We start from the raw sequence: 25,151 nt of genomic DNA, 5'->3' as shown, positions 1-25,151 counted from the left end.
ACTTTCTAGCTAAAACTGATGGTTATTACGTACAGCCTAAGTGGAGCACCGGCTAGTACCGGAAGCTCAACCATTACTTGGGTTCCGATATTGATGTGGAAAAACCAGTTCAGCCAAGTTCATCAGAACTCCTCGGAAGTCCCTGAAGCTCCCAGGGCACACAAAGCTATACCTAGTACTTCAAGTTTCTTATGGGCGAAGTGGTCCTTCTCTCCCATAACAACTTTTTTTTGAAATTGAGTACTGAGTACCAAACCAGATTTGAACTTTGTGATTCAGAAATACCACCGTCACCAGGTTGTGTAGACGTCATCAGACAGTTATGAATGAAAATTGAGCTAGTAAACTTGTAGTAAATCATGCATAATAGCACATACACACGGTGGCCGCATACTCCATACTTGGAAGAAAAATATCAAAAAACGTGCTCGCTAAGGCTTAATGCTGTACGACAGCGTGTGTTGGGGAAGTCATCAACGGAGCGCCCGCTTAATCGATTGTGCAGTGGTGCTATTACGGAGGACCCTCCATCCGAGCCACAGAAGACAGACGAACCCCGCGTAGCACATGATGTCATCATGGTCTCGGGACCAATCGCGACGTGGAGAGGCCGTAGAACGGATCATCAGAGAAGGCGTTGAACCTATAGTGTTGACCTTCCAGGGTATCTGGCGTGCATGGAAGCGTAGGGGTACGGGTCAGTGGCATGGAGCCCACATGACCGCGTGCATCTTCAGAATGTCTTTCATTATTGAGGGCCTCACACGGCGACATGTTGTCACGAGCATCGTCGGACATATCGTCGAAGGCGGAGGAATTCCCTTGCGAGGCATCGTCTGCAATGACATCATGATAGCTGCAACGTGAAGTCGTAAGTGGTCAAGCGCCTCTTTGTATGAAGAGGCACTGACCGGGACTTTTGACGCTCCTGTATGACTCGTGGCTTCACTTTGCTTACTGCCTTGTTGATATACCACATTGCAACAACAGTCACCAGAAGTGTGATAGCACCAACTACATCAGCAATAATCTTCCTAGTGGAACCGGTAGATGCTGTGAAGTATGTGAGCAGGTGCGACATAATGGACAAAACAGGTAACGACTCACGCTTTGGGTCACTCTCAAGCATCGCACCAATGTAAACAGTAATGAATTGTTTCGGAAGAGAGAGTACAGCCGCCAGCATGAATGTAGATATCCCCATTCCACACACTGAGAATATGGCTGTCGTCACTGAGAATAGCAAATATTAACGAATGACGTATGCGTATAATAGAAACTTACGGTGCCCTGGAATAGCACTGTAACGCGCGACCAACGCGACTTTGAAACCGCGTTCACGGATCACCTTGCACAGGGCGGCATACATGACACTGTCTTTTTGCAACTTATCTCCGCGAGCTTGGCAGAAATGTTTGAAAGTGCTTGAGAAATATGTTCAGGGTTTATCATAGAAAGTATCGAGTAAAACTCACTAGAAGTTGGCGACTTCACCTATGAAAGTGCCAGTTGCGGTGATGGCAAAACCAATCATAGCGCCCCAAACAAGCCCACAGAGGATGGCCAATATCTCGTGGCCAAACAACTGAGAGCGTAAATTACAGTCAACGAGGCAATTCAATATGAAAATACACTCACCGGAGGGAATGATATTACAAAGAATATCGCAATTGGGATGAGCCATCCGAATTTCAAGCTATGCAGTTCGGTAAAATAGGGAATCAACATGCTTCAACGTGAAATAGACCCACTCATGAATCTTCTCCACTGTAGGCTGTAAAGCGTGCACTATCCGATCATGGAAGACCACAAAAAGGGAAACCAGGACGATGATGGCGACAAGGCAAACGCAAGTTACTGGAGCAATGCGGATCATTCCATAAGACTGAACTGTAGGACAGACTATATTGAATGCACACCTATTCTGCGCCATGTCCATGGTCGTTTCCAGATCAAAAGCCCCTTCCAGTCGAAGAAAGCCTCTTCAAACCCTGCGTCGCTGAGACTCGAGCCGGGTTGCCTTTTTGGGACAAGCGGGTCTGTGTCGCGGCGTCCATGAATTTCCTCATTATTGCGCTGGACTCGGATTCTCGCAGGCATAAATTTGGAAGATCGACGGAGGATAGCTCTCCTAATGAGCTCGATGAGCTCATCCCGAGAACCAGCCAGCTCATCACCATCCAACAATGTACAAACGCATGCATGGTTTACGCTGGCCACACCGAACGATTGCAAAACCTCCCAATGCTCGCCCCACCACTCGCTCCAAGGCCTTGACGAGCACCTGTCCATACCCGTGACTACGATGGCAAAGAGGGCAGCACCGATGGTAGACTTGACATTATTGTAATGACGCAGCTGGGCCTTCACATCCAGTGATCCTTCGATGCAAAGGATGAAGAGAGGAACACGATTTTTGTCGCGCACGAGTTCTTTGACGAAAGACTTCAGGTTTCCGAGAGCCATTTTCGCAGAGACGAGTCCCTCGGAGCCTTCGTTGAGGCCGGGAGTATCCCATATTCTATATTTCCTCTCGTCGATTGAGAAAAGGTAACCGTTGTTCATCGATGTGCAGCCAATTGCATCGTTTGACGCTGGCGCTTCTTCGCTTTCTAAGAGTATGTTGATAAGGGAGCTCTTTCCTGAGCCCGTCGCTCCAAATATGACAATATCCTGAATCTCATCATCATCCTGGAACATATATTCAGTAAATATGAGTACTGGAAGTTTGGTTGGGCCATGACAAACCGCATGAAAAGCCACGTTGCCTGACACAGGTTTGCTTTGGGACTCTTCTGCATATCTCTTGAAATTCATGATGATAAATTTACTCGAGTTGGTCAACCAACTCGAACTGCAGCAGACAGCTCAGAGGAAAATGAGATGTTGGTAGTGTTAGCTTGAGTGCAAGGAGGGCTATACTCTCGTGCAGGGTAATGCATACATGCCCACACAGCTCGGGCACCTCGAGGCGCTATATACTGGTCCAAGGGTCCAGAGTCTAGATGCCAAACGTGGTACCTGGCATATCAGAAGGCCTACTCGGAATTCAAGGTAGCTCAGCTGCGTCTATGACATGACTCCAAATCGAAGACTAACGCGTCTCCTACAGTCGGATTGAAATGTAGAATGGCATGGACTAGCATTGGAACTTGCTAGACTAAAGACAACGGCTAGACGGCTGATGCTCGGTGTTTCAAATGCATAAGCATGAACTTCTGAAGTGTTGACTCGAAGGTCCAGTTGGGAAGATGCCGTCTTTCCAAAAGATGGATATCGTTGGGCTGTGGGCATTGACGCGGTGGAGAAAGGTGAAAGTAAACTCAAGTCTGTATTGGGTCGAGTTTACTTTTGAACCAAGGTAAATCTGATTGACTCGCAACGTACGAACTTCCAACCGCCCACATCGAGTTACAATCGAGTTATACACCTAAACACCCTGGGAATATTACGGTGGCGTTTTCCGCAACCAATGTTCTAGCTATCACTCTCCAATTTACGCCTGTTGAAAGCTCACTAGATGATCATGTTACTGACGGTCACGGTATGTAGAATCGAATGTGCACACTGTACACCCTGTTCAATGCTCTCGCATCCCTCAAGTTACATCAACTTCAAGCTTACTATGTGCATTCTTGGCCTCACGTGCATCTGAAGGCAATATTGCTGGTACGGTCCTGGAGTACCTGGTTCTCAGCTCTGGAGTAATGAGCAGCGGGTCGAATGTTTTTTCCTTACCCATTCTCTCAACTCGTAGTATCTCATGCTGGTATGTCACTACGTTATCATGACAAGGGGATATCCTTGTTGGTATTAGTAACAGGTCGCAGGTCCGAATCGTCCGATGAGCACACTGCCAGTCCTTATCTCTGGTGCATGTAATTCATTTCCGTTTCCTTACATCATTGTCTCATGGGCCCAAGTACTAATATATCTGAACAGCACAATACACATCACACCGTTGTTCTTGATCATCAAAGCATGAAGAAAGGACTCACGTCATGAACGTACATCCGCATCAACAGCAGTGCGGTCGTATTACGAAGCTCCGCATGATTCGTGCGACTCATCGACATCAAGCCAGCCAGCAGTTGCACATTTGGCTGATTCCACTGAGGAGTTCTGTTCTAGGTATTACAAGCGTCCAGTCGATCGATACCCTACTGTGCTAGTGCATTAGGTGTGCACATCTGCCACGTATAACCTTACTTGCGAAGGCAAGTGTGATGCAATCTTGGAACATATTACCTCACCGATCATTTAGTATGTAAATCCAAAATTCCCAAATGCACTTTAGTTTGATCGAGGGCTCCTGATCTGCTTCTTCGTTCTGATCGTTCCATCGATAACAGTTGATGTGATCAATCAGGATTCTCACTCAAGAAGCAGTTATCCAGACTGACCGTTATAAAGGCGCTGGATGGTGTGTTTGCGCTAACTCCATACACCCCATCCGGACATGAACATAGTTAACCACGATCTTGCTTACGAGCCGTATACCATTCCCCTTGATCTTTTCCCCTATTTTGCAGGTCGGTAAAGAGCAAATGGGATGAAGATGATGACGTCTCACTCACTGGCCGGTTTTGCAGCTGTGTCTTCTGTTGCTGTGGTTTACGATTGGGGTGAGCGAAATAATACTTTCCGAGGGTATCATAACATTAACATATATACGCCATTCAAGCATTAACATTCGGACAAGAGGTTAGTTACAGTGTCATCGTCGCAGCTGTTCCACTAAGAATGCTTCAACAGTTCGAATTGGTCTGGGTAAGCGGAGTCCTACTAGTGTATCAGAAGCAAACTGGATAATGAGTTGATTCGGAGCAGAGGCGACCCTGGTCCTTCATGACCATTCTTTATATATGTGTACGTTGTTAGTTGACATGTTGCACTGAGTTGACTACAACATGTGCTAGGTGCGCTACATCGGAATACCATACTCTGTGTAAGTTAGCGAGACTAACAAGTCGATATTGCACTGTACTAACAAACCACATCTTACGATTAGGATCATCGTATTATGTATGTATCCCAAGATACAATGAGCTCGTTTATTCTAACTGGCGGCATGTAGCGTATCTCCCAATCTCGATGACAGACGCAGTGAGTATTCTGTACCGATGCCTCCCATTCCAATTCATTTATTAACTGCACTCCCACACAGGAGTGAGTGATATTTTCCGTTCCTTGTTATGTTGAACATAACGACTGCAACAGCTGTACGTTCATTTAAGGCATCGAGTCTATGAATGCACATAAGTAAATTTGGTTTTCAGGCCTAATTTTTTACTTCATATTGATATGGACGCCTGTCGTCGTCAATGCTATGCTGGGCAGTGAGCTCATCTGCAGTGCCTCACTGAGACTGACTTGACTGAAATATTATACAAGTCATAATGATGATTCGGATACATGCGATGTATGGACGATCCAAAAAGATGCTCGTCTTTCTCGTTATAGTCTTACTGGCTTCCACAATCTCTTCCGTCTGTTTTACAGCAATCACAGGTAACTTTGTCTCAGTGGATAAGTTTTAATTTCATCGATGAAACCTTCAGGCACATAAGACTCATGGACAAATACTAGATGATTTTTCTGGCCACCATATGTGTTATCCCACATATTTTGACGAAGGGCAGCCGATGAATATGCAAGTTGAGAGTGTTCGTTTGATGTCCACCGCTATATGGGAGATCCTCGCCTTCGTTCTTGCAGTCCGGATTGTCGTAAAACACTTTCGAGAGCTGCGATATTCGCCGACAGGACCGACCATTGGTGACTGTTTTATGGTATTAACCAAAAGTCATACATTTTACTTTGTTGGGTAAGTTCGGTGATTTGAATGTTATTATCTTGCTTCGCTGAAAGTTCTGCATATGTTAGATTTCTCGTTGTACTTTGCTTCAGCCTAATCTCACTGTTTACATATGTGCGCCAACGTGCCGCCAAGCATCTGTGTCTGTTCGCTCACCATCGTTTCTACAGTTACCATGGACTGAATCTGGGCAAAACTATTCCGGTGTTTTCCAAATTGCCCAGGAGTTGCAGATGTTTGTGCTGGGACCGCGACTCATCCTCAGCATTCGCGAATATCACGCCGGGCTCGTGGCCAGGTCTGACGAGGGAACGGGCATGACGACCATTCATTTCCAGGCTGGCGGGGATGTGTCAACTGGTGGAGATATTTAGCACCGCGATCCAAATGATCAACGTCAACCCCAGTTATTTCGGACTCTTGTTGTGGTATTTATTTGGTGATTTGAAGGATTGAATTAGGTTTGGGAAAACTATGTACTGCCTTATCCTTATTTATCGTGGATCCGTTAGGACGGGACCCCATATTGGACATTACCTACTCTAGGTGCTGTGTTTATGTACGGCTGGTTCTTTATGTATCATTTACTCTGGACAATGGCTCCGACTTGCACGAGAACGGTCAAGGCCTTCTGCAGGCGCTTGATATGATGATAATGGTTAGTGGCTCTTCTCCTGCTCTTCCGAGTCTATCTCGCTTCTTTGTTCTCCTTCGGTCACGTTACCTGCCCAGCCACACATAAACAAAACTTATGTCTTGCGATCAGTGCATGCGGGACGTAGCGCATTCTGTTATTTATGAAGATGACCGACAATGTTTAGAATGATTTTTTGCCATGAGATTCATCCTCTCACCATATGGGACGACTCGCAGCGAATCGGCTTGTGGCTGGCCGTGGTGAAAAGATTTGACAAGTCTTTTTCATCTGTGACAGTGAACAAACTCACCTTCAAACTTCGATTGGCATCCTTCACATACTTTCTGCTCTCTTCTGGCTCACTCTCAGGCTCGTGCAAGTCTCTCTATTTCCCTTCAAAACAGCAACACCAACCTTGTACGCAATCGTCCTACTCACTGCTTCTCAATTCTTTATACCTGCAACACCCGTCTTTTCGTGGGTTCTCATGTTCTACTCGAACCAATTCCTACTTGCAGACCACCGCCCCGCAGTCCACGTCATCCTCCTTCCAACCCTTGAATCCGTCCTCTACGGTGCAAACACAAGCGACATCCTCATCCACTTCAGTATCGGACCTCTACCATGCCAATATCATCGATGAAGTCAGAATGGAGGTCAAAAAGGGCCCAGCACTCCACACGCCTATAACATTATGCTAGATCTCTGTGCAGGTGTCTCTCCTCCACCGAGATGGTAGTCTACTGTCGAGGGAAACACTGGATTCATTCTAAGTTTGCGGTAAGTTGATGACTGGGCTAGATGGGCAGAACTCATTGTCATTGCTCAGAGACTGGCGAAAGGGTCGAAGGCAACTGCGTCTGCTGGCTGAAAGCAGTAACCAAGTAATAGTCCTGGAAATTATGGCCACCTGCTTTCACCCGACAACATCCAACCCGGGTCAACCCAAGTTCGGCGTCAAATCCTATCTGTGATTGGAGCATCAATCGTATGTCTCTCACATATGTAATACAGTCTACTGATATACCTATGGCCAGATGGGTAGCGGGTATAGCAGCATGAAGTCTACCCTACTCTAATAATGAAATAAAAAGACACGTCTACGCTGCAGATCGTCACGGTATATAGGTCGTCAACGGGAAAATAGTAAGAAGAAATGTGTCATCAACGGAAATGGTCGTCTAAAGGAACGGTCATTAAAAGAAAGACCCTACACCGGCAGATCCGCTAGGTCAGCTTTTTCGATTATGGTGTCGTTAATCTTTTCGTCAGAGTCCGTGCTCCGTCGAGCAGGATTTCCGGGGTCGCCGTGTTTTGGTTGGGGTCTGTGGTCCGTACTGCGGTCATAAAATATTGATACTGAAATGAATTCGATAGACATAATTGCAAAGAGGAACCAAAATGTTGCGGCTCGTCCGTTATATTCATGCGAGCCCCCATGCTTGGCCTCCACGGATGTCTCTATCGAGCTGACACCAGCGAGGCCAATTGCTGATCCAAATTGAAGAGCACCGTTAAAGATGGCACCGACTGTGCCTGCCATGGACGATGGTGCGGCTTGAAAGATAGCAATGCTGTAATTACAGCAATTAGGACGCGTTCGTAAAACCACGACAATTTGGACTTACTTTGTATGCGTATACGCCAGCATGGCCCCTGCACTTCCTACAAAAAAAGCTGGGAATATATATGGCCAATATTCCTCAGACTTTCCCCCGCCAAGCGCCAGCAATACGGTCGCGACCATGCAAAAGGACAAACCAGTGAGAATAATCCATTTCGGACTAAACATACGAGAAAGTGGTCCGGTGAAACTTATCGCGAAGGCCGCGACACCGATCGGGAGCCTGGTAAGTAAAAATAGTCTTGATAACGGGTAACTTGGAATGACAGTGAAGACCTTACATGTGTACAGCCGATGATATCGCCGACCACTCAAATACATTCTGCCACAGGGTGGTAAAAATACTGAACACTGTGCTCCACCAAAGGAATGGGAAGAGCGCGACGCCAAAAAGAACGGAGAAATTGTGGTAAAACCACGTCCGGGGCGGTCTGGTACAAGATCAGTCAATGGTAGGTAGTCGATGTAAGCGTCTCTGATATCATACATTGCAGCTTTGTCCGCAGGTATGATTGTTTCCCAGCAGAAAAACCCGATCACCATCAATATTGAAATGATTAGCGGGACCAGCACCATTACGGATGCCCAGCCATCAGTGGATCCGGATGTCACGGCGAAGATGAACAAAATCAAGGCAGCTGTCGGAGCTCGTGAGCAATGCGAAGCGGAGCATGCTGAAAATTCAAACCAGTTAGGATGGTTATGCCGAGTAAGTCAAGACTTTTCCATTTCGCTGCTGCAGGCTCAAGATTGCCTTTGGTGTTTGAAATTTCTGGGGGTATGATGAAGACACAGGCCAGAGCGGCTGGCGTAGCCACGATGGTTACAAACCAGAACACGAAATGGTAAGATGTCCATTCAACGAACATTGCACCAATCATGAGACCAAGGACTGTGGAGGGGACCATGAAGTTAGTCATGGATAATCAGCTAGTCAAAATCCTCACCGTTAGCGACGCAGCCGCAGCCTCCGAATAGCCCTATTGCGCGAGCTTGTTCAAGGGGATCGGGAAATACGTTGACCAGGAGTGTTAGGGCAGAAGGGATTGTCATTGAAGAAGCTGAGAAGCGATTTTCGTCAGCCAAAACCATCGGACTGGCAAAAATGTTTACCTATTCCAGTCAACGCTCTGAGAACGATGAGCGGAATGGTATCATTGACAAATCCAGCGCACAGCGAGATGACAGCGAGACCAGATACACCCCCAACGAACGCAGTTTCTGTGAGCCCATTAATGTGACTATCTGACAGGTACGGCATAGTACTGACTTGGGTTGTATACGTCGCTAATCCGGCCGCTCTAAACAATGCGTTGAAGTGCAAGATCAGAATCGATGGGATGAGCACGCACGATGAGCAGAAAAGATGCAAAGGTCAACTGGAATCCACTGATGATCCAAGTGGACTGACTTTCAGTCATACCCATGGATACTTCAAGTGCAGGGATCGCGGAGAAGAGAGCTGAATTATTGAAGGAGTCTAAGAACTGAGCTAGACAGAACAGGAACAGTAAGATCACTCTGCGAGTACGAGAATAAATGTGGGGTTCATGAGCGACCACCGTTTGAGCCGGGGAGGGAGGCAGCATTGCACCAGAAAATTATAAACAAGATACTGAAGCCGTCAGTTCAGGAGCAACCAGCTGACGAGGGGAAGGTTGGAAACTTTCTCTGTCAAAATGGATGAATGGCCTCACATTATAAGAGGCATCTCTATAACCAACGTGAATCAGACGCATGACGGATCGAAGCACCAGCGACTCGGAAGATCTCGATTAGTATGTGCTCTGTGAACACACGAATGTGTATAAGTTTATGTGGACTATCTTTGGAGAGATTTCAAGATTCTGGCAGCCTCTGTCTGTATGCGTAGGGAAAAGAATGTGCGACTGGCATCATGTTTGACTTACGGTGTGGCTCCGGGAAATTCTCGCACCATCACAGGGAATTCGTATACCCGACCATGATGTAGCTTATGATGGCAAATATTGTAGTTCAGCTACACAAACGGAATTCATGCGCAGATTTATTTCATGATGAGTGTAGGTTACTTTAGCATGAGCTATCGTACTTACCGTTGCCTTTGACTCAAGTTTTTTGTTCCCTTGTTGCACTATCAGTATCACAGAAACAAGCGCGAGTTACAGTATTCACCTCAACAGCGCGGAATTGTGTCTTGATCACATCACCACCTCGCATGTACAAAACGACTCTGCATTTCCAACCGTACGGCCACCGCGATAAGGAGGGAAAATCACTCTGCTACTCATCGCTGCAGCCTTCAGGACAAACACGAGTTTGGGACTGTGGCGCACTTTGACAGAAGGCGGCCCAGCCTCCAGAGATCTACGAGCGAGATATCATATAAAACTTAAATCCACGAGTGCAGACCAATGGAAGTTTGGAATGAAAAGACAGGAATCCCAGTGGCTGTCGGTACTAGTGCTGAGGTAGAATTGTTTGCAAGCCGGCACGACTAGCAGAACTGGCGAAACGGTCGGTCAATATGCTCCACTTCTTCAAATTAGCCTTCCAACACTTCATTTCCGTCAACCGGCACCCATTCCTGTTGCGAGGTCAGGGGCTTGTATGTTGCTGATAGGGGCATCTGAGGTGTCAGAGGTCCTAGTGTTATTACTAAGGTCTTACTAATACATAGTAGTAGCTAGTCGTTGTTCAAACGTTCATCGTACACCGACTGGCCGTTCCATGGTTTCTTGCTCACGTTCCAGTAGCGCCAAGGCCGCGTCGATCTCACCAAGTGATATAGATTCAGGACCTGCAAGATTATGATTATCTGAGTTTGAGGTGCGCAAAATTCACTTCTAGTTCGACATTGATGCTTCGAGTTTTACACTTGTGAATAAGGTAGTTTTGGAATTAGTTGTCACGACCCTGGATGCGAAGACCATCTGGACGGTGTTTGCAGGACTACTGCTGGGCAGTATTCGCATCCAGATTTGTCGTCGACCTTCTCGCCTCGGATTGAAATTGTTGATTATGAAAGATAAGACAAGCCGTCCGGCGAGTGCAGCGGCAGGCATTACACGATCGTAAATGACTGTCCATCTGGTACAAGCTGTATAACTGAAAAGTCTTTCTACGCTACAGGTAAGGAGGTGCACTTGCTCTAAGTCACATCGACTCAGAGAAAGCCATAACTTAAAAGGTGACGAAGGTTACTGGAAGTTTGGAACATATTTCGCTGTGATCGATAATCTGATTCAGTGATTCCCTGTAACTTGTCATAGAACCGGCTGACTCTTTTACCACGAACACTAGATGCGATGTCCTCGAACCGTGACATTTGTGAGACACTTTGTACACCGGCATTAACGCACGTTATAGAATTTCTGATGAGTACACGTCCTATGAGCACTCATGAACACAAAATTTCTAATAATTCCTTTATTTTTGTTCAGCCGAGAATGCTACAGCCATGAGGACGGCTTTCTTTTCGGAACCCGAATCAGTTTTTTGGCAGTGGCCTGATATTTTCCTTCATACTTCGCTATTCCTTGTTGATGCATGTCTCACGCTTAGATCACTCATACTTTTCCCGTGACTCAGTGGGGGGCTCGTCTTTAGCTTGCCGCGCTTGCAGCATGGTCGATTGCGCTGATCGAGTTCACTATCTGCGGCATCTGTGTATGTTTACATCTATTTTGGTAGATTACCGAATGTCGAGTGCTCATGGACCCTGTCTCAGCGTTCAAACGTTAAGCTTTTAAGGTTCAACGAACCACAATCGCAGTTTGCCCACTATCTTCTGTTGTCGATAATGTTGCCTCAGCATGTGTATGCTTCCGTGAATATCGCCCAGTATAGGCGATCCAAGACGACTCTCACCGAGCATGTGTTTAACTTCATCTTGAGCCTCGTTCTTGAATCGCTCATATATCATATCTCTGTCACAGGTGTCCACTCGAATATGATCTCTCGAGAAAAGTTCAGCAAGCAATGTTTCAATGTCTCTCAGACAAGATCATCGCAATCTCAAGATCCCAGCGCTGATCTCCTGGTATCCAGTTTAGTGTCAGTATCCATGAGACTCCTGAGCCCACTTCCAGGCCTGATTGTCATGTCACCTGTCGCAGGCTGTATGCAACAATGGGTTGGAAATACATATCATCAGCATTTCCTAGTATTCTGCCGCCAATAGATTATCGAAGATAGAGCAAATCAACCCTGAGGTCTGCTGGCAATGCAATTGACATCTGTCTGAAGGAGTATTTCGGATGCACAAAAGATTATCCACTGGCAGGATATAAAAGCAAGCTGTCTTCCTACCATCCCTTCAGCTTTGTTTTTGAAGTCTCATATCACATCTCACAGATAATGTGTCTCCCCTTCATCCTCGTTGTTGTTGCTGCTTTCAAGTTGGCAGTGTCCACACCAGTGGTCAGTGATGAAAGTAAATGTCCCACCTATTGCAACTACCATCAAGTTTGCTGCCCTGGCACTACGTGCATGGAAGTACCCTCTGGCCGGTGGGTGAGTATGAGTAGTTTTCATCTACCTCCGTCACGGTGGCTTACCGGCATGGTAGATCTCACTTGAGTGTCTCTGATGCTACAGTTGTTACAGGGATCTGTAACACCTACTAGAGCCCCAGCTCTCCCTATGCCTGCCCCCGCTCTGCTAGACTCCCCACGCGGCGGTGCGCCGCCCGCGCCTAGAAAGACAGTGGTCTGGACCGCTGTGACCCCGCCCCTGGCGCTATGACCCCGCCCCTGGCCTAGACGGCCTTGTACCTGATCCATGGAGGCTGTACGCCTCATGGTCACCCTAGATCAGCGCATGCACGCCGCATGTCGCTTCATGAAGATCCGGAGCGCGCTTGGCGCTCCCTGTACCTATGCGCAGCTGCCCTTGGCACAGCATGCTTGATCAGAGGTTAAGCCTCATGTATCTTATCTGACCCTCATGTCTGGCTATCATAGATTTACGATATACTATTGATTACAGACTGAGCTAGAATACTTGTAGTACTTCCCTATAAGTAGACACAGATTATTGTACTTAGACTTTACTTTAATCTACTAGGTTCATCCCCAGAACTTGCTCATCTAAGCCTACCAGCTTCCTTGTGTGAGACCGCACTTCTAAGTCGCCCCCATACGACTTAGCACGTATCCGCTAGCCCTGCATCTCGACGAGCGCCGTCTTACCGAGATCGCCGGAGGAATCCTTGACGTTCCGTCAAGGCCAGACCACGTTCAGCTTCAGTAGACTCACTCGAGTCGTCGCTGAGAAGACCCATCCTAGTTCGCACACGCCGACCAACAGTCGACGTAACAACAGTGAGTCGTATTTCCACTCTCGCCTTCGTGCACTGTGGTTGACAAGACGACTCGGACATGTAAGTATTTCGCTGCCGAGTGCTCGGTTGTCACAGTGAACGAATTTCACCCTGCTCGAGTATCAAGAGCATCTCAGCGTGCATACGGGGGCCGCTCACAATATCATAGACGGTAGAAACTGCAGACTCAAAAATCTTTACATGTGACAAAACCTTTCTCCCACTAACCATGAGTGGAGATGTATCTCTAGAACTGGACCCGTGGTGAGACATGAAGATACAAACTTGAGAGTGTCTTTCGGGGTGAATCTGTCACCTACTATAGTGTAACTGCCAAAAGTGACTGACCCCCACTTTAGGGGTTATCCTGGTAGCTTCGCTATTACACACCTCGGACTGACTAAATGAATGTAAGTACATCTGGAAAATGTAGCGTGCCTATGTATTGTTCTGTAGCTCTATGTAGCTCGGTTAGTGGTTGTAACTGAGTAGCAATGTCCTCCCTACTGACCTGCTATATTCCAGGCCTCTGCTACACTGGTGCTACTGTGTCACCACGGTAACTCAATTGAATCATTGTTGACTAGGCTCATAGCTGCTCATAGTGGGCACTATTGCAGGACCGGGTCGTCCGCGTCACTGTTCAAATGATGGCACAGCCACGACTCAATCACGCATTGCATGAGCACCAAAAATGATATCATTGTACTACCAGAATCATGAGCAAGTAGTAATCAACCTTGGTTAGCCATAAAGTCTAAAAATGACAGTCCCTCTGATGTATCAAGTTGTGGGGCATGGACAGCGACACCAGCATATGATCTGGACACAATGCCATGAGGTCCAACGAGTCTGTCAATTGGACGGCAAATCTCACCTCGCTCTCTCCAGCAGACTGTTCTGCAGCTTCTGTGCAAGAGGATCCCCTCGTTCTTTGGTGAAGGTCTTCCAGCATTGAAGGTCGTCCAAATGACGGTTGTACACTTTTTCATACTTCTTCCCTTTGAATTCCACCTTTTCAAACTGGCCTGTATGCCACTCGTCCAATGCTAGTTCAACCTGGCTCAATTGTGAGTCTATCAGCATGAAAACAAGCCACCATTACGCACTGCAGTGAGGACAAATGCAATGAGTTTGAGGGGAATGCCGTCTGTGAAGTATTGAGGATACTTCACACCATCTGCATGTGCATCTGAAAAAAATTGCTTATTGATGATCTTGCTGGTGATCTTGTTGCGGTACAGGCTGTTTGGGATTGTTTTGTCGTTTGGGTCCTGCAAACATGCTTCAGAACTGCGAAATTGAACGAGGAGGAAACATACCAGGTAGGCAAATGTTGATTTGGTCTTGAGCTTCTTGTATAGTTCACAATTTGCTTGCTGTGTGAGTTTTATTTCATCGTCCCCTTCCTCATCTTCGCAATCTTCAATGCTCACAAATCCATAGGTCTTCATTACTAGTGAGCGTGCAATGTCTTTCACCTGTCCGCGAACCTGAGTGACACAATCTTTGATCTGTTGGCTAAAGTAAGTACAAATCTTCAATTCAAAGCGAAACTTACCAATCCAAACTCAATTGGATCAATTTCCATGTCAATGCACAGCTCGTCACAGGCCTTTTGCCAGGCATCTGCAGCATGAACATCAAGTTCACCCACAACATCTGTGAATGGTTGATTAGTAGCGATGTTGAGCTTGAAATGTAAATAACTAAGTTCGAGAACATGCTTCCTTTTTTTCTCGATGTTGCGGGCACTTCATACCCTGGTGTTCTTCACTTTCTTTGGTGGTGGTGGCTGTAACTCGATGTCGTCGTCTGTGAGTCCAAGTCCTTCCCTGTCACTTCCAAAAGGTACATTCTCTTGATCAGTACTGATTGAGGATTCGGTAGACTGTCGAGACAGGCTATAATTGCCTTGGATATTGGTTGATGCCATCGATAACACAGACTGTGCTCGCTGATCAGTATTGACACCATTAGAGCGATTCCTAGGTGTTGGGGTGCCTCCCAATTGACGGCGACGAATGAGATTGCGACGTGGTTGTGGCAAGACAATTGGATGTGAGGTGATCTGTAGTTCAAGGGTAGTTTAACACACTTCCCAAGGCAAGCCAGCAGGTGACATTACCATGGCATTTGCAGCAGGAATATTGATTTGAAACAGATTCTCATCCTGGGCTGCTACTCGCTCGTGTTGATTGTGGCCAGTGTCTTGGTCTTCGAAGTCTCCAAATTCACTCGACTATCATATAGCACTCAGTCAGCGGTCACGAACTTAATATCATCACGAACCTCAGGTTGCGCAGTAGTACTTCTATTTGAAACAGGAGTCTGTTCAACAGCGCCAAAATGAGTATAGCCACCATTTTGAATAGGAGTCTGTGGAGTGGGGCCAACATATGACGTCTGTGGCTGCATTTGGTGCTGCCATGCCGAGGTCTGATTTGGAGCAGGCCATGTGCCAGGATTAACCTCAGGAGCATTTTGATCATACCCATATGTTGTTGTATCAGTCCCAGCTAGATACTGACTCCGATTTTGAGGGGTTGCTGCTGTTGCCTGCCTCCGTCGCATTTTTTCTGCAATATCTGCACCTAGATCAAACATTAGAGACCGTTCATCACTATTTGACCAACATACGAAATGGGAGTGATCAAGGAGTCTGCTTGATTTGACGACTACCACGGCCTAACTGTTCAGGTTGGTTGAAGTTGAAGTCTGCAGCAGAGAGGGTGTCTGAGTCAGGATTAACAGGGATCGTGATAGCTCGTCACAAATGAGGTGAAAATTTCCAACACATCGGGACTTAAAAAATGTGATTGACAGCAAGTACAATAAATCTTCTACCGCTGCTAAGTTTGACCACATAACAGACTCACCTTCTGCAATGCCAAAATGTTCATTCTGCAGTATGCCTTTCGGAGACCATGGTGCCATACGAAGACACCAAGCTCAGGCCCCTGCCTGTCGTCACAAACACGATCATGCCTGGACAAAACTCTGGAAATCTCGGAGGCAGATTACAGCCATGACAGATAATGCATCAGCATCGCAAGTGCACACTCAACTGGAAGACTTTTCACATACAACAGACGTCAGCAATTCAGACCAGTAGGACTATACAGGCAACTCGGATACCATCATGCAGGGGTTAGATGAGGATCAAGATGTGCCTGTGGTTGCTTTGAGCCAGCATTCACGAGTGCAGGAAGTAGTGGATGAGTTCTGGAAGGGGGATATATGGTCAGAGGGCTTTCCGGATATGAACAAAGCTGGCGCAGTCTTGGGTAATGCAAAAACGACTTTTGAGACCATACATGATGACCAAGTCTTGCGAGGGAGTGAGATATGGGGACCGTTCGCAGATGAGGATGAGTGGTGCCTGGCAAAATGGCTCATCAAGAATGTTGGCCATAATCAGGCTGAGGAATTCCTCAAGCTCAATGTGGTGCGTCAGCATCAATAATACGAAGGAAAGGTGGACTTACCTATTGCATAGGTACAAGGGAGGGTCCAGCCATCTTTCCACAACAAAAATGCTCTGCTCTCAGCTATTGATGAGCTACCAGCAGGCATCGATTGGCAATGTGAAGCGATGACACTCACTGGTGACATCACCAACGATGAGGGTGAACCACAGACGGAAGATGTTGAATTATGGTTCCGTGACCCTGTGGAATGCATTCGGGATCTCATTGGCAACCCATGCTTCAAAGACAGCATGTCTTACGCACCTGAACATAGTTATACTGGACCAGAAGGTAAATCACGAGTTATCGATGAGATGTGGACAGCGGACTGGTGGTGGAATATGCAGGTAAGGAGAGGTTCATTCGACACAGCCAGCATTACTCACGAATAACCAAGGAACGGGTGCCTGTTGGGTGAACAATTGCACCTGTCACTTTGTCATCAGACAAGACTCAGCTCTCGCAGTTTCATGGTGATAAGGCTGCATGGCCTGTGTATCTTACAATTGGGAACATCTCAAAAGATGTACGGCGGCAGGTTTCATCACATGCGACAGTCTTGCTTGGTTACCTTCCTGTAGGCCACTTCGATTGCTTTTCAGATAAAGCTAGACCACTCGCCAAGTACCGCTTGTTTCATGCATGCCTGACATGAATCTTGGCAACTATGGCATGCGCAGGCCGAAAAGGTGAAGATATGACCTGCGGAGATGGTGCTATTCGCCGTGTCTGGCCCATACTTGCTGCCTACATAGCTGATTATCCAGAGCAGTGCTTGGTTGCATGCTGCATGGAAAATCGATGCCCGTTATGCAAGGTTCACCACAGCGAGCGTGGATTGCACCAAGAATTCCCCAGATGAAATGTCAATGAGACCATTGCCATGCTTGCTCAGAATGAAAACGCACCTTCTCCAGAGCTGACAAAGGAGTTTAAAAATCTGGGCCTTCGACCGATATTTCCTCCCTTTTGGGCCACACTCCCGCACACAGATATCTTCCAGGCATTTACACCTGACCTGTTGCATCAGTTGCACAAGGGTGTGTTCAAAGATCACCTCGTTCAATGGACTACACGGATTATGGGGGAGAATGAGGTGGATGACCGGTTCAAAACAATGACATCGCACCATGGATTGAGGCACTTCAAAAACGGCATCTCATCAGTATCACAATGGACAGGAAAGGAGCACAAAGAGATGGAAAAAGTTTTTATAGGGCTCATATCAGGAGGAGTCGATCTGCGTATCATCCGAACTGTGTGCGCAGTCACAGATTTCATTTACTATTCTTCCCTTCAATCTCACACAGACCACTCGCTCCAGGCACTCGCACATGCACTTGAGGAGTTCCATGCACACAAGGATGTCTTTATTGAGATGGGTGGCAGAAAAGCTACTCACTTTAACATCCCAAAGATCCACTCAATGCAACATTATGTGGAATTGATTCGACGGTTCGGGTCTGCAGATGGTTTTAATACTGAATCACCAGAACGGCTACACATTGATTATGCGAAGGAGGCTTACCGCGCAGGAAACAAGAAGGACTACATTGCGCAGATGACAGTTTGGCTATGGCGTCAAGAGGCTGTTGACAGGTTCAGCACATACTTGGACTGGTATAAAGCTCGTACCTTGAAATCATTGGAATCAGGGCCAAAGGACTGTGCAGAGTGTGGATTGGAGTTGGAGACTGAAGGAGATGAACAGGATGGTGAAGTTGTCATTGAAAACTCACCACTATTTGATGTAGACCGTGACGTTGCATCCGAGACTGATGCAAATCTGTCAGAGCGAAACACCACTTCATTTTCTCGTACTTCAATGATCCACATTCCTACCACCCATCCTCCTCATCTTCGCAGAATCCCAGCCTCCAAAATAATCAGTGACCAGCATGCATCACTTTTTCTCCAAGCATTAACAACCTACATTCGCACTCTTGGCATCCTTTATGTCCCAAAATCCTTTGACACCTTTGACCTATTCTCTCGCCTGGCCTTTGAATTACCTGCCATCGCCGAAGTCAGTTCACGCAAGCTTAAAAATATTGTGCATGTCTCGCCACCAATTGCACATGCAGGTAGAAGACTGGCACGGCCTGCATGTCTTGAGTTTGCATTTGTTCGTACCATGGAAGCTAATGCTTTCACTGATGGTACATGTTTACAAGGTGAGCATCAGGTAATTTCTCGTGCTCACACTGACTGATTAGTACATGTTCCAGGTCTTCGTGTTGCTCAAGTACTATCAGTCTTCAAGGTTCCAACATATTATCCGGACGAGGAACGTTTGCGAGGCCCTCTCGCATACATTGAATGGATGACACCTTTGCGAGAACCTGATCCTGATCTTGACATGTTTGTCGTATCTCGATCCACCTGCAGGCATCAGCGACATGCAGAAGTTGTCCCCATCAGTCATATCATCCGCAGCTGCCACCTAGTGCCAAGCTTCGGTTGCACAAGAGATTCGAGTTGGACTGCAGATAATGTCAATATTATGTGTGATCAGTTCTACATAAATCCGTACATTGACATGCATATGTTTTGTTTATTGAAGCTACGGAGAAAAAATTCGATATAATAAAATCTATCAAACACGAACTCCTGCAGTGATTGAGGCATCAATGTCACGGCATCTCTGGTCCTAGGTTAGTTGCAGTGCCATGACATGACAAGCTGAGAAAACGAACCTGCACTATTGACGCCAACTTGTTCCACGACTCAGTCCATAGTCTTCTGTATGCATGCGCTTGACTGTATGTTCATCTGTCTGTGTTGGACAGGCCATTGTTGTTAATGCAAGATAACACCTAGAGGCATTTTATCAACTGACCTTGGGCTGCGGTTGAGTTGTAGAGCGCCGAGTAGACACTTCATTTGGTTGTCGTTGGAGTATGGGAGACACTCCAGTGAAATCCTGTGTCTTGGCAACATCAGGCTCAGACTCTGGCTCAGTCTCGGAATCATCTGGGCTGGAAGGCACAGTGGTTGTAGGTAATGTGCTGTGCACTGTGCTCAGCTCGACGGGAGTGCTGTATTCTGTCTTAAAATTGATATTCAAAGTCTGCAGGATGGTAGTATTGAGTTTGGAGCAGGATCAGATTATGAAGTTCAAGTGAGACTTACAATCGGTTCATTTCCAACGGAGTGCACGATAAATGTGAGAGATTGCGGTTCAGTGGTGCTGAGAAACGGCTGTGGATTTGCGGTGTGACGATGCGCTTGGCAAAGCGGACAAGTTTGAAGGTGGCTGGCCATTGGCGCGTCAGTACTGTCTCTGGTTGAGCATGTCGAAAAATGAGTTGAGTGACTTGGTGGTTGAGAGATTGCGTGGTTTGAATGTGATAGTGGACTGGCCCTGGTGGTTTTTGCTATCTTGAAGAAAAGATCCTATGGGGAGGCTATTGTAGGAGGTTGCCGCTATGTGACTACTGTAGCCTGCCATAGCTTGCGGTAGTTGAGTGTAGTGGGCAACCGCTATGGGTGCCAATATGGGAAGGGCCGCACTATCACACGAAAAGCATTTTCCAGATGTATGTCAGTATGGACTCCCGCATTGACGGACGTAATAATAACATTTTCGAACACCTCACAAATGCCGTAAAATGCAGTAATTGTCCACAATTGAGACTCGTTGCGAGGCACTGCAACACCTGATGAAGAAACCCACAGGCGGAAAGGTGGCTTTAATGGCTACAGCTATTTTCAGTGATGAGGGAAGCAAGGGTTCTTCAAGCCCATTGGTTGTTGAGTCTGGCATAGCTGCCCCCAGTTCTGGGCAGAACTACCTTGAATTTGTTCTGCCCACAACACTATAGGCGCTGAGATGTCCAAGTTTGGCCGGATTAATCCACACACCTCTTGGTTCGAAGTCACTGTGGGAAGTAGAAACAATGAATTTCAGTGGTTCGAGCACTGAACCAATGAGCCTCAATGTGTGTAACACTGAATCCACCAGCAAGAGTATTCATTGTTTCGGCTAATACCATAGATTTCATTGCCAGTGTGAGCACTCAGTGGTGTAAACAATGATATGTGACTATGAAATATGATAGATAAAACAATAAAATCTAGCGGTTAGGCCAATGAATTTTAATGGCATGACACATGAATTTCAATGGACCACCAAAAAAAATGGGCGCAGCCTATGAAATGATGCGGAGAAAACAACAAAATGTGAAAGATTAGCCAATGAATCTCAGTGGTGTGAGATATGAATTTCATTAGTGAAACGGACTTAGTGGAATTGTCGCTCTTCCTCGGATAAGGTAGACATGTTGGCATTTTTTTGTCATGTGACCGTTGAATATATTTGTATTATTGTTGATATATAGAAACGGTCCTGTGGCCCAGCAGTAACAATGATGCAGCTATCATTGTCGGAGGTCTTGGGTTCAATCCCTGCCAATGGCAAATTATCCTGGGTTAAATGGTACATGTACATGGAGTATACCTGTGGGCACCTATAACTTGGTGCCATATTCTTTTGCTAAATACAAACACCCTATCAAATTCAATGGTTATGTCGTCAATAATCAGTGGCCGCACCATCGAAAGTCAGTGATTTGCCGCATTGAATTCAGTGGCCATGTCAACAACAATCAGTGATTCAACCACTGATGTCCATCGTCTTTTCGGGGGATTCAATGGCCGTCGATTCATTGCGCTACCTCATTAGTTTCAGTGGCTCTCTCTATTGATTTTCAACGTTTTCTCCTACTTAAATTCATGGGCTTTCCTTTCCACAGTGAAGTCAGAACTTACAACCCGAGTCAACTCAAATTTTCCTATCTGTGATTGGAGCATCAATCGTATGTCTCTCACATATACGCAATACAGTCTACTGATATGCCTATGGCCAGATGGGTAGCGGGTATAGCAAAAAATACAGCATGAAGTCTACCCTACCTCTAATGATGAGATAAAAAAACACGTCTAATTTGTCTGCAGGTCGTCAACTAAAGAAAGGTGTCATCAACGGAAATGGTCGTCTAAATGAACAGTAAAAGAAAGACTCTACACCGGCAGATCCGCTAGGTCAGTTTTTTCGATTATGGTCACATTCACGTCGTTAAGCTTTTCATCAGAGTCCGTGCTCCGTCGAGCAGGACTTCCGGGGTCGCCGTGTGTTGGTTGGGGTTTGTGGTCCATACTGCGGTCATAAAATATTGATACTGAAATGATTTCGATGGAGATGATTGTAAAGAGGAACCAAAATGTTGCGGCACGTCCGCTATACTCATGCGAGCCCCCGTGCCTGGCCTCCACGGATGTCTCTATCGAGCTGACACCAGCGAGGCCAATCGCTGATCCGAATTCCAGAGCACCGTTAAAGATGGCACCAACTGTGCCTGCCATAGACGAAGGCGCGGCTTGGAAGATAGCAATGCTATAATCACAGCAATTAGGACGTTTCCGTGAAACCACGACAATTTGGACTTACTTTGTGTGCGTATACGTCAGCATGGCCCCCGCACCTCCAATAACAAAAGCTGGGAATATGTATGGCCAATATTCCTCAGGCTTTCCCCCGCCAAGCGCCATTAATGCAGTCGAGACCATGCAAAAGGACAAACCAGTAAGAATAATCCATTTCGGACTAAACATGCGAGAAAGTGGTCCGGTGAAACTTATAACGAAGGATGCGACACCTATCGGGATCCTGGTAAGTAAAACAGTCTCAATAACGGATAACTTGGAATGACAATGACAGTGAAGACCTTACATGTGTAGAGCCGATAATATCGCCGGCCACTCAAATACGTTTTGCCACAGGGTGGTAAAAATACTGAACACTGTACTCCACCATAGGAATGGGAAGAGCGCGACGCCAAAAAGAACGGAGAAATTGTGGTAAAACCATGTCCGAGGTGGTCTGGTACAAGATCAGTCAATGATTGGTAGTTGGTGTAAGCATCTCTGATAGCATACATTGCAGCTTTGTCCACAGGTATGATTGTTTCCAAGTAGAAAAACCCGATCACCATCAAGATTGAAATGATCAGCGGGACCAGCACCATCACGGATGCCCAGCCATCAGTGGATCCGGATGTCACAGCAAAGATGAACAAAATTAAGGCAACTATCGGAACTCGTGAGCGATGCGAAGCGGGGCATGCTGAAAATTCATACCAGTCAAGATGGTTACGCCGAGTAAGTCAAGACTTTTCCATTTCGCTGCTGCAGGCTCAAGATTGCCTTTGGTGTTTGAAATTTCTGGGGGTATGATGAAGACACACGCCAGAGCTGCTGGCGTAGCCACGATGGTTACAAACCAGAACACGAAATGGTAAGATGTCCATTCGACGAACATTGCACCAATCATGAGACCAAGGACTGTGGAGGGGACCATGAAGCTAGTCATGGATAATCAGCTAATCAAAATTCTCACCGGTAGCGGCGCAGCCGCAGCCTCCAAATAGGCCTATTGCGCGAGCTTGTTCAAGGGGATCGGGAAATACGTTGACCAGGAGTGTTAGGGCAGAAGGGATTGTCATTGCAGAAGCTGATACGCGATTTCCGTCAGCCAAAACCGTCGGACTAGCTGAAATGTTTACCTATTCCAATCAACGCTCTGAGAACGATGAGCGGAATAGTATTATTGACAAATCCAGCGCACAGCGAGATGAGAGCGAGACCAGATACACCCCCGACGAACACAGTTTCTGTGGGCCCATTAATGTGACTATCTGACAGGTACGGCATAGTACTGACTTGGGTTGTATACGTCGCTAATCCGGCCGCTCTAAACGATACGTTGAAGTGCAAGGTCAGAATCGATGGGATGAGCACGCACAATGAGCAGAAAAGATGCAAAGGTCAACTGGAATCCACTGATGATCCAAGTGGACTGACTTTCAGTCATACCCATGGATACCTCGAGTGCAGGGATCGCGGAGAAGACAGCTGAATTATTGAAGGAATCTAAGAACTGGGCGAGACAGAACAGGAACAGTAAGATCACTCTGCGAGTACGAGAGTAAATGTGGGGTTCATGATCGACCACCGTTTCAGCCGGGGAGAGAGGGGGGAGTGGCAGCATTGCAACAGAAAATTGTAAACAAGATACTGCAGTCGTCAGTTCAGGAGCGACCAACTGACGAAGGGGAGGTTGGCAAATTTCGCTGTCAGAATAGATGGATGGCTTCACGTTATAAGAGATATCGATATCTCGATAGCCAACCGGAAGATCTAAATTATGTGCTCCACTCATGTGAACACATGAATGTGTATAAGTTTATGTAGACTATCTTTGGAGAGAATTTCAAGATTCTGGCAGCCTTTGTCTGTATGAAGGAAGGATGTGCAACTAGCATCATATTTGACTTACGGTACTAGGGCTCCGGGAAATCCACAGGGAATTCGTATAGTACCCGACGATGATGTAGCTTACGATGGCATTAAGTAGCTCGGGGAACTGAGATTGATTTCATGATGAGCGTAGGTTACTTTAGCACAAGCCATTGTACTTACCGTTGTCTTCGACTCAAGCTTTTGTTCCCTCGTCGCACTATCAATATCACAGAAAAAAGTGCGAGTACTTCACCTCAACAGCGCGGAATTGTGACGCGATCACATCATCCCCTCGTATGTACAAAACAACTCTTCATTTCAAACCGTACGGCCACCGCGATAAGGAGGGAAAGTCAATATGCTACTCGAGCAAACACGAGTTTGGAACTGTGTGGCACGAGTCCTCCACTTCGACGGAAGGCGGCCCAGACTCCAGAGATCTACGAGCGAGATATCATATTAAAATAAGTTAAAACTTAAATCTACTGTGGTAAAGATTGGAAGTTCAGTTTCGTTGGGAATGAAAAGACAGGCATCCCAGTGACTGTCGGTGGTAGGCAATTGTGTCGGCACGACCAGCAGAAGTGGCAGAACGATGGAAGACCTTGGTCAATGTGCTCGAATTCTGCAAAATCATAAAATTAGCGGCTCTTCATTTCCGTCAACCGGCACCCATTCCTGTTGAAGCTAGGTCAGGGGCTTGTAGTCAGGAGGTGTTGCAGATAGGGGCATCTGAGGTGTCAGAGGTCCTACTGTTACTAAGGTCTTACTAATACATCGGACCACGTGTATTTGTTTGCTAGCTGCTACTAGCTAGTCATGTACCGACTCACCGTTCCATGGCTTCTTGCTCACATTCCAGTAGCGCAAAGGCCGTGTCGATCTCACCAAGTGATGTAGATTCAGGACCTGCAAGACTATATGAGTATGAGGTGCTCAAAATTGGCTTCTAGTTCGCTTCAAGCTTTACACTTGTGAGTAAAGGTAGTTTTGGAATTAGT

At 46.5% G+C, this 25,151-nt stretch overlaps 6 protein-coding genes across 6 annotated transcripts; 2 read left to right on the top strand and 4 right to left on the bottom strand.

Moving 5' to 3' along the window:
- Positions 1–287: 287 nt before the first annotated feature.
- Positions 288–2,483, bottom strand: F5147DRAFT_681019 (snare associated Golgi protein-domain-containing protein). The gene is made up of 8 exons (XM_041436343.1): positions 1,920–2,483; positions 1,752–1,857; positions 1,639–1,696; positions 1,476–1,585; positions 1,285–1,424; positions 1,108–1,233; positions 912–1,053; positions 288–856 (listed from the first exon to the last, which is right to left on the bottom strand). Exons 1-8 carry the CDS (start codon positions 2,464–2,466, stop codon positions 577–579), a joined length of 1,509 nt encoding a protein of 502 aa, XP_041295842.1. The 5' UTR covers positions 2,467–2,483; the 3' UTR covers positions 288–576.
- Positions 2,484–5,034: 2,551 nt separating this feature from the next.
- Positions 5,035–6,335, top strand: F5147DRAFT_46462 (uncharacterized protein). The gene is made up of 7 exons (XM_041429912.1): positions 5,035–5,106; positions 5,168–5,222; positions 5,280–5,339; positions 5,395–5,529; positions 5,587–5,827; positions 5,887–5,932; positions 5,989–6,335. The coding sequence occupies exons 3-7, from the start codon at positions 5,330–5,332 to the stop codon at positions 6,190–6,192; spliced, it is 636 nt and encodes a 211-aa protein (XP_041295841.1). The 5' UTR covers positions 5,035–5,106; positions 5,168–5,222; positions 5,280–5,329; the 3' UTR covers positions 6,193–6,335.
- A 1,330-nt stretch (positions 6,336–7,665) lies between these two features.
- On the bottom strand, positions 7,666–10,018 carry F5147DRAFT_751959 (major facilitator superfamily domain-containing protein; the record flags this gene model as incomplete). The annotated part of the gene is made up of 10 exons (XM_041440204.1): positions 7,666–8,029; positions 8,084–8,302; positions 8,361–8,510; positions 8,567–8,717; positions 8,768–8,971; positions 9,027–9,140; positions 9,193–9,300; positions 9,350–9,380; positions 9,432–9,600; positions 9,990–10,018. 10 exons carry the CDS (start codon positions 10,016–10,018, stop codon positions 7,666–7,668), a joined length of 1,539 nt encoding a protein of 512 aa, XP_041295840.1.
- Positions 10,019–14,254: 4,236 nt separating this feature from the next.
- F5147DRAFT_571379 (uncharacterized protein) lies at positions 14,255–15,137 on the bottom strand (the record flags this gene model as incomplete). Its single annotated transcript, XM_041431044.1, has 4 exons — positions 14,255–14,440; positions 14,491–14,655; positions 14,704–14,902; positions 14,953–15,137. Coding segments are annotated over 4 exons (735 nt in total), but the record flags the coding sequence as incomplete, so codon positions are not given.
- A 1,272-nt stretch (positions 15,138–16,409) lies between these two features.
- F5147DRAFT_744159 (uncharacterized protein) lies at positions 16,410–19,389 on the top strand (the record flags this gene model as incomplete). The annotated part of the gene is made up of 9 exons (XM_041439660.1): positions 16,410–16,436; positions 16,803–16,829; positions 16,881–17,198; positions 17,249–17,260; positions 17,303–17,417; positions 17,532–17,668; positions 17,726–18,935; positions 19,080–19,310; positions 19,367–19,389. The coding sequence occupies 9 exons, from the start codon at positions 16,410–16,412 to the stop codon at positions 19,387–19,389; spliced, it is 2,100 nt and encodes a 699-aa protein (XP_041295838.1).
- Positions 19,390–21,719: 2,330 nt separating this feature from the next.
- F5147DRAFT_631310 (major facilitator superfamily domain-containing protein) lies at positions 21,720–23,899 on the bottom strand (the record flags this gene model as incomplete). The annotated part of the gene is made up of 9 exons (XM_041432796.1): positions 21,720–22,246; positions 22,301–22,519; positions 22,583–22,732; positions 22,789–22,939; positions 22,990–23,193; positions 23,249–23,362; positions 23,415–23,522; positions 23,572–23,602; positions 23,654–23,899. 9 exons carry the CDS (start codon positions 23,897–23,899, stop codon positions 21,874–21,876), a joined length of 1,596 nt encoding a protein of 531 aa, XP_041295837.1. The 3' UTR covers positions 21,720–21,873.
- Between the last annotated feature and the right edge of the window lie 1,252 nt (positions 23,900–25,151).

Source organism: Suillus discolor (assembly GCF_016758755.1).
Source record: "Suillus discolor strain FC423 chromosome Unknown F5147scaffold_12, whole genome shotgun sequence".
NCBI classification, from domain to species: domain Eukaryota; kingdom Fungi; phylum Basidiomycota; class Agaricomycetes; order Boletales; family Suillaceae; genus Suillus; species Suillus discolor.
This window is presented reverse-complemented; position numbering and strand designations above follow the sequence as displayed.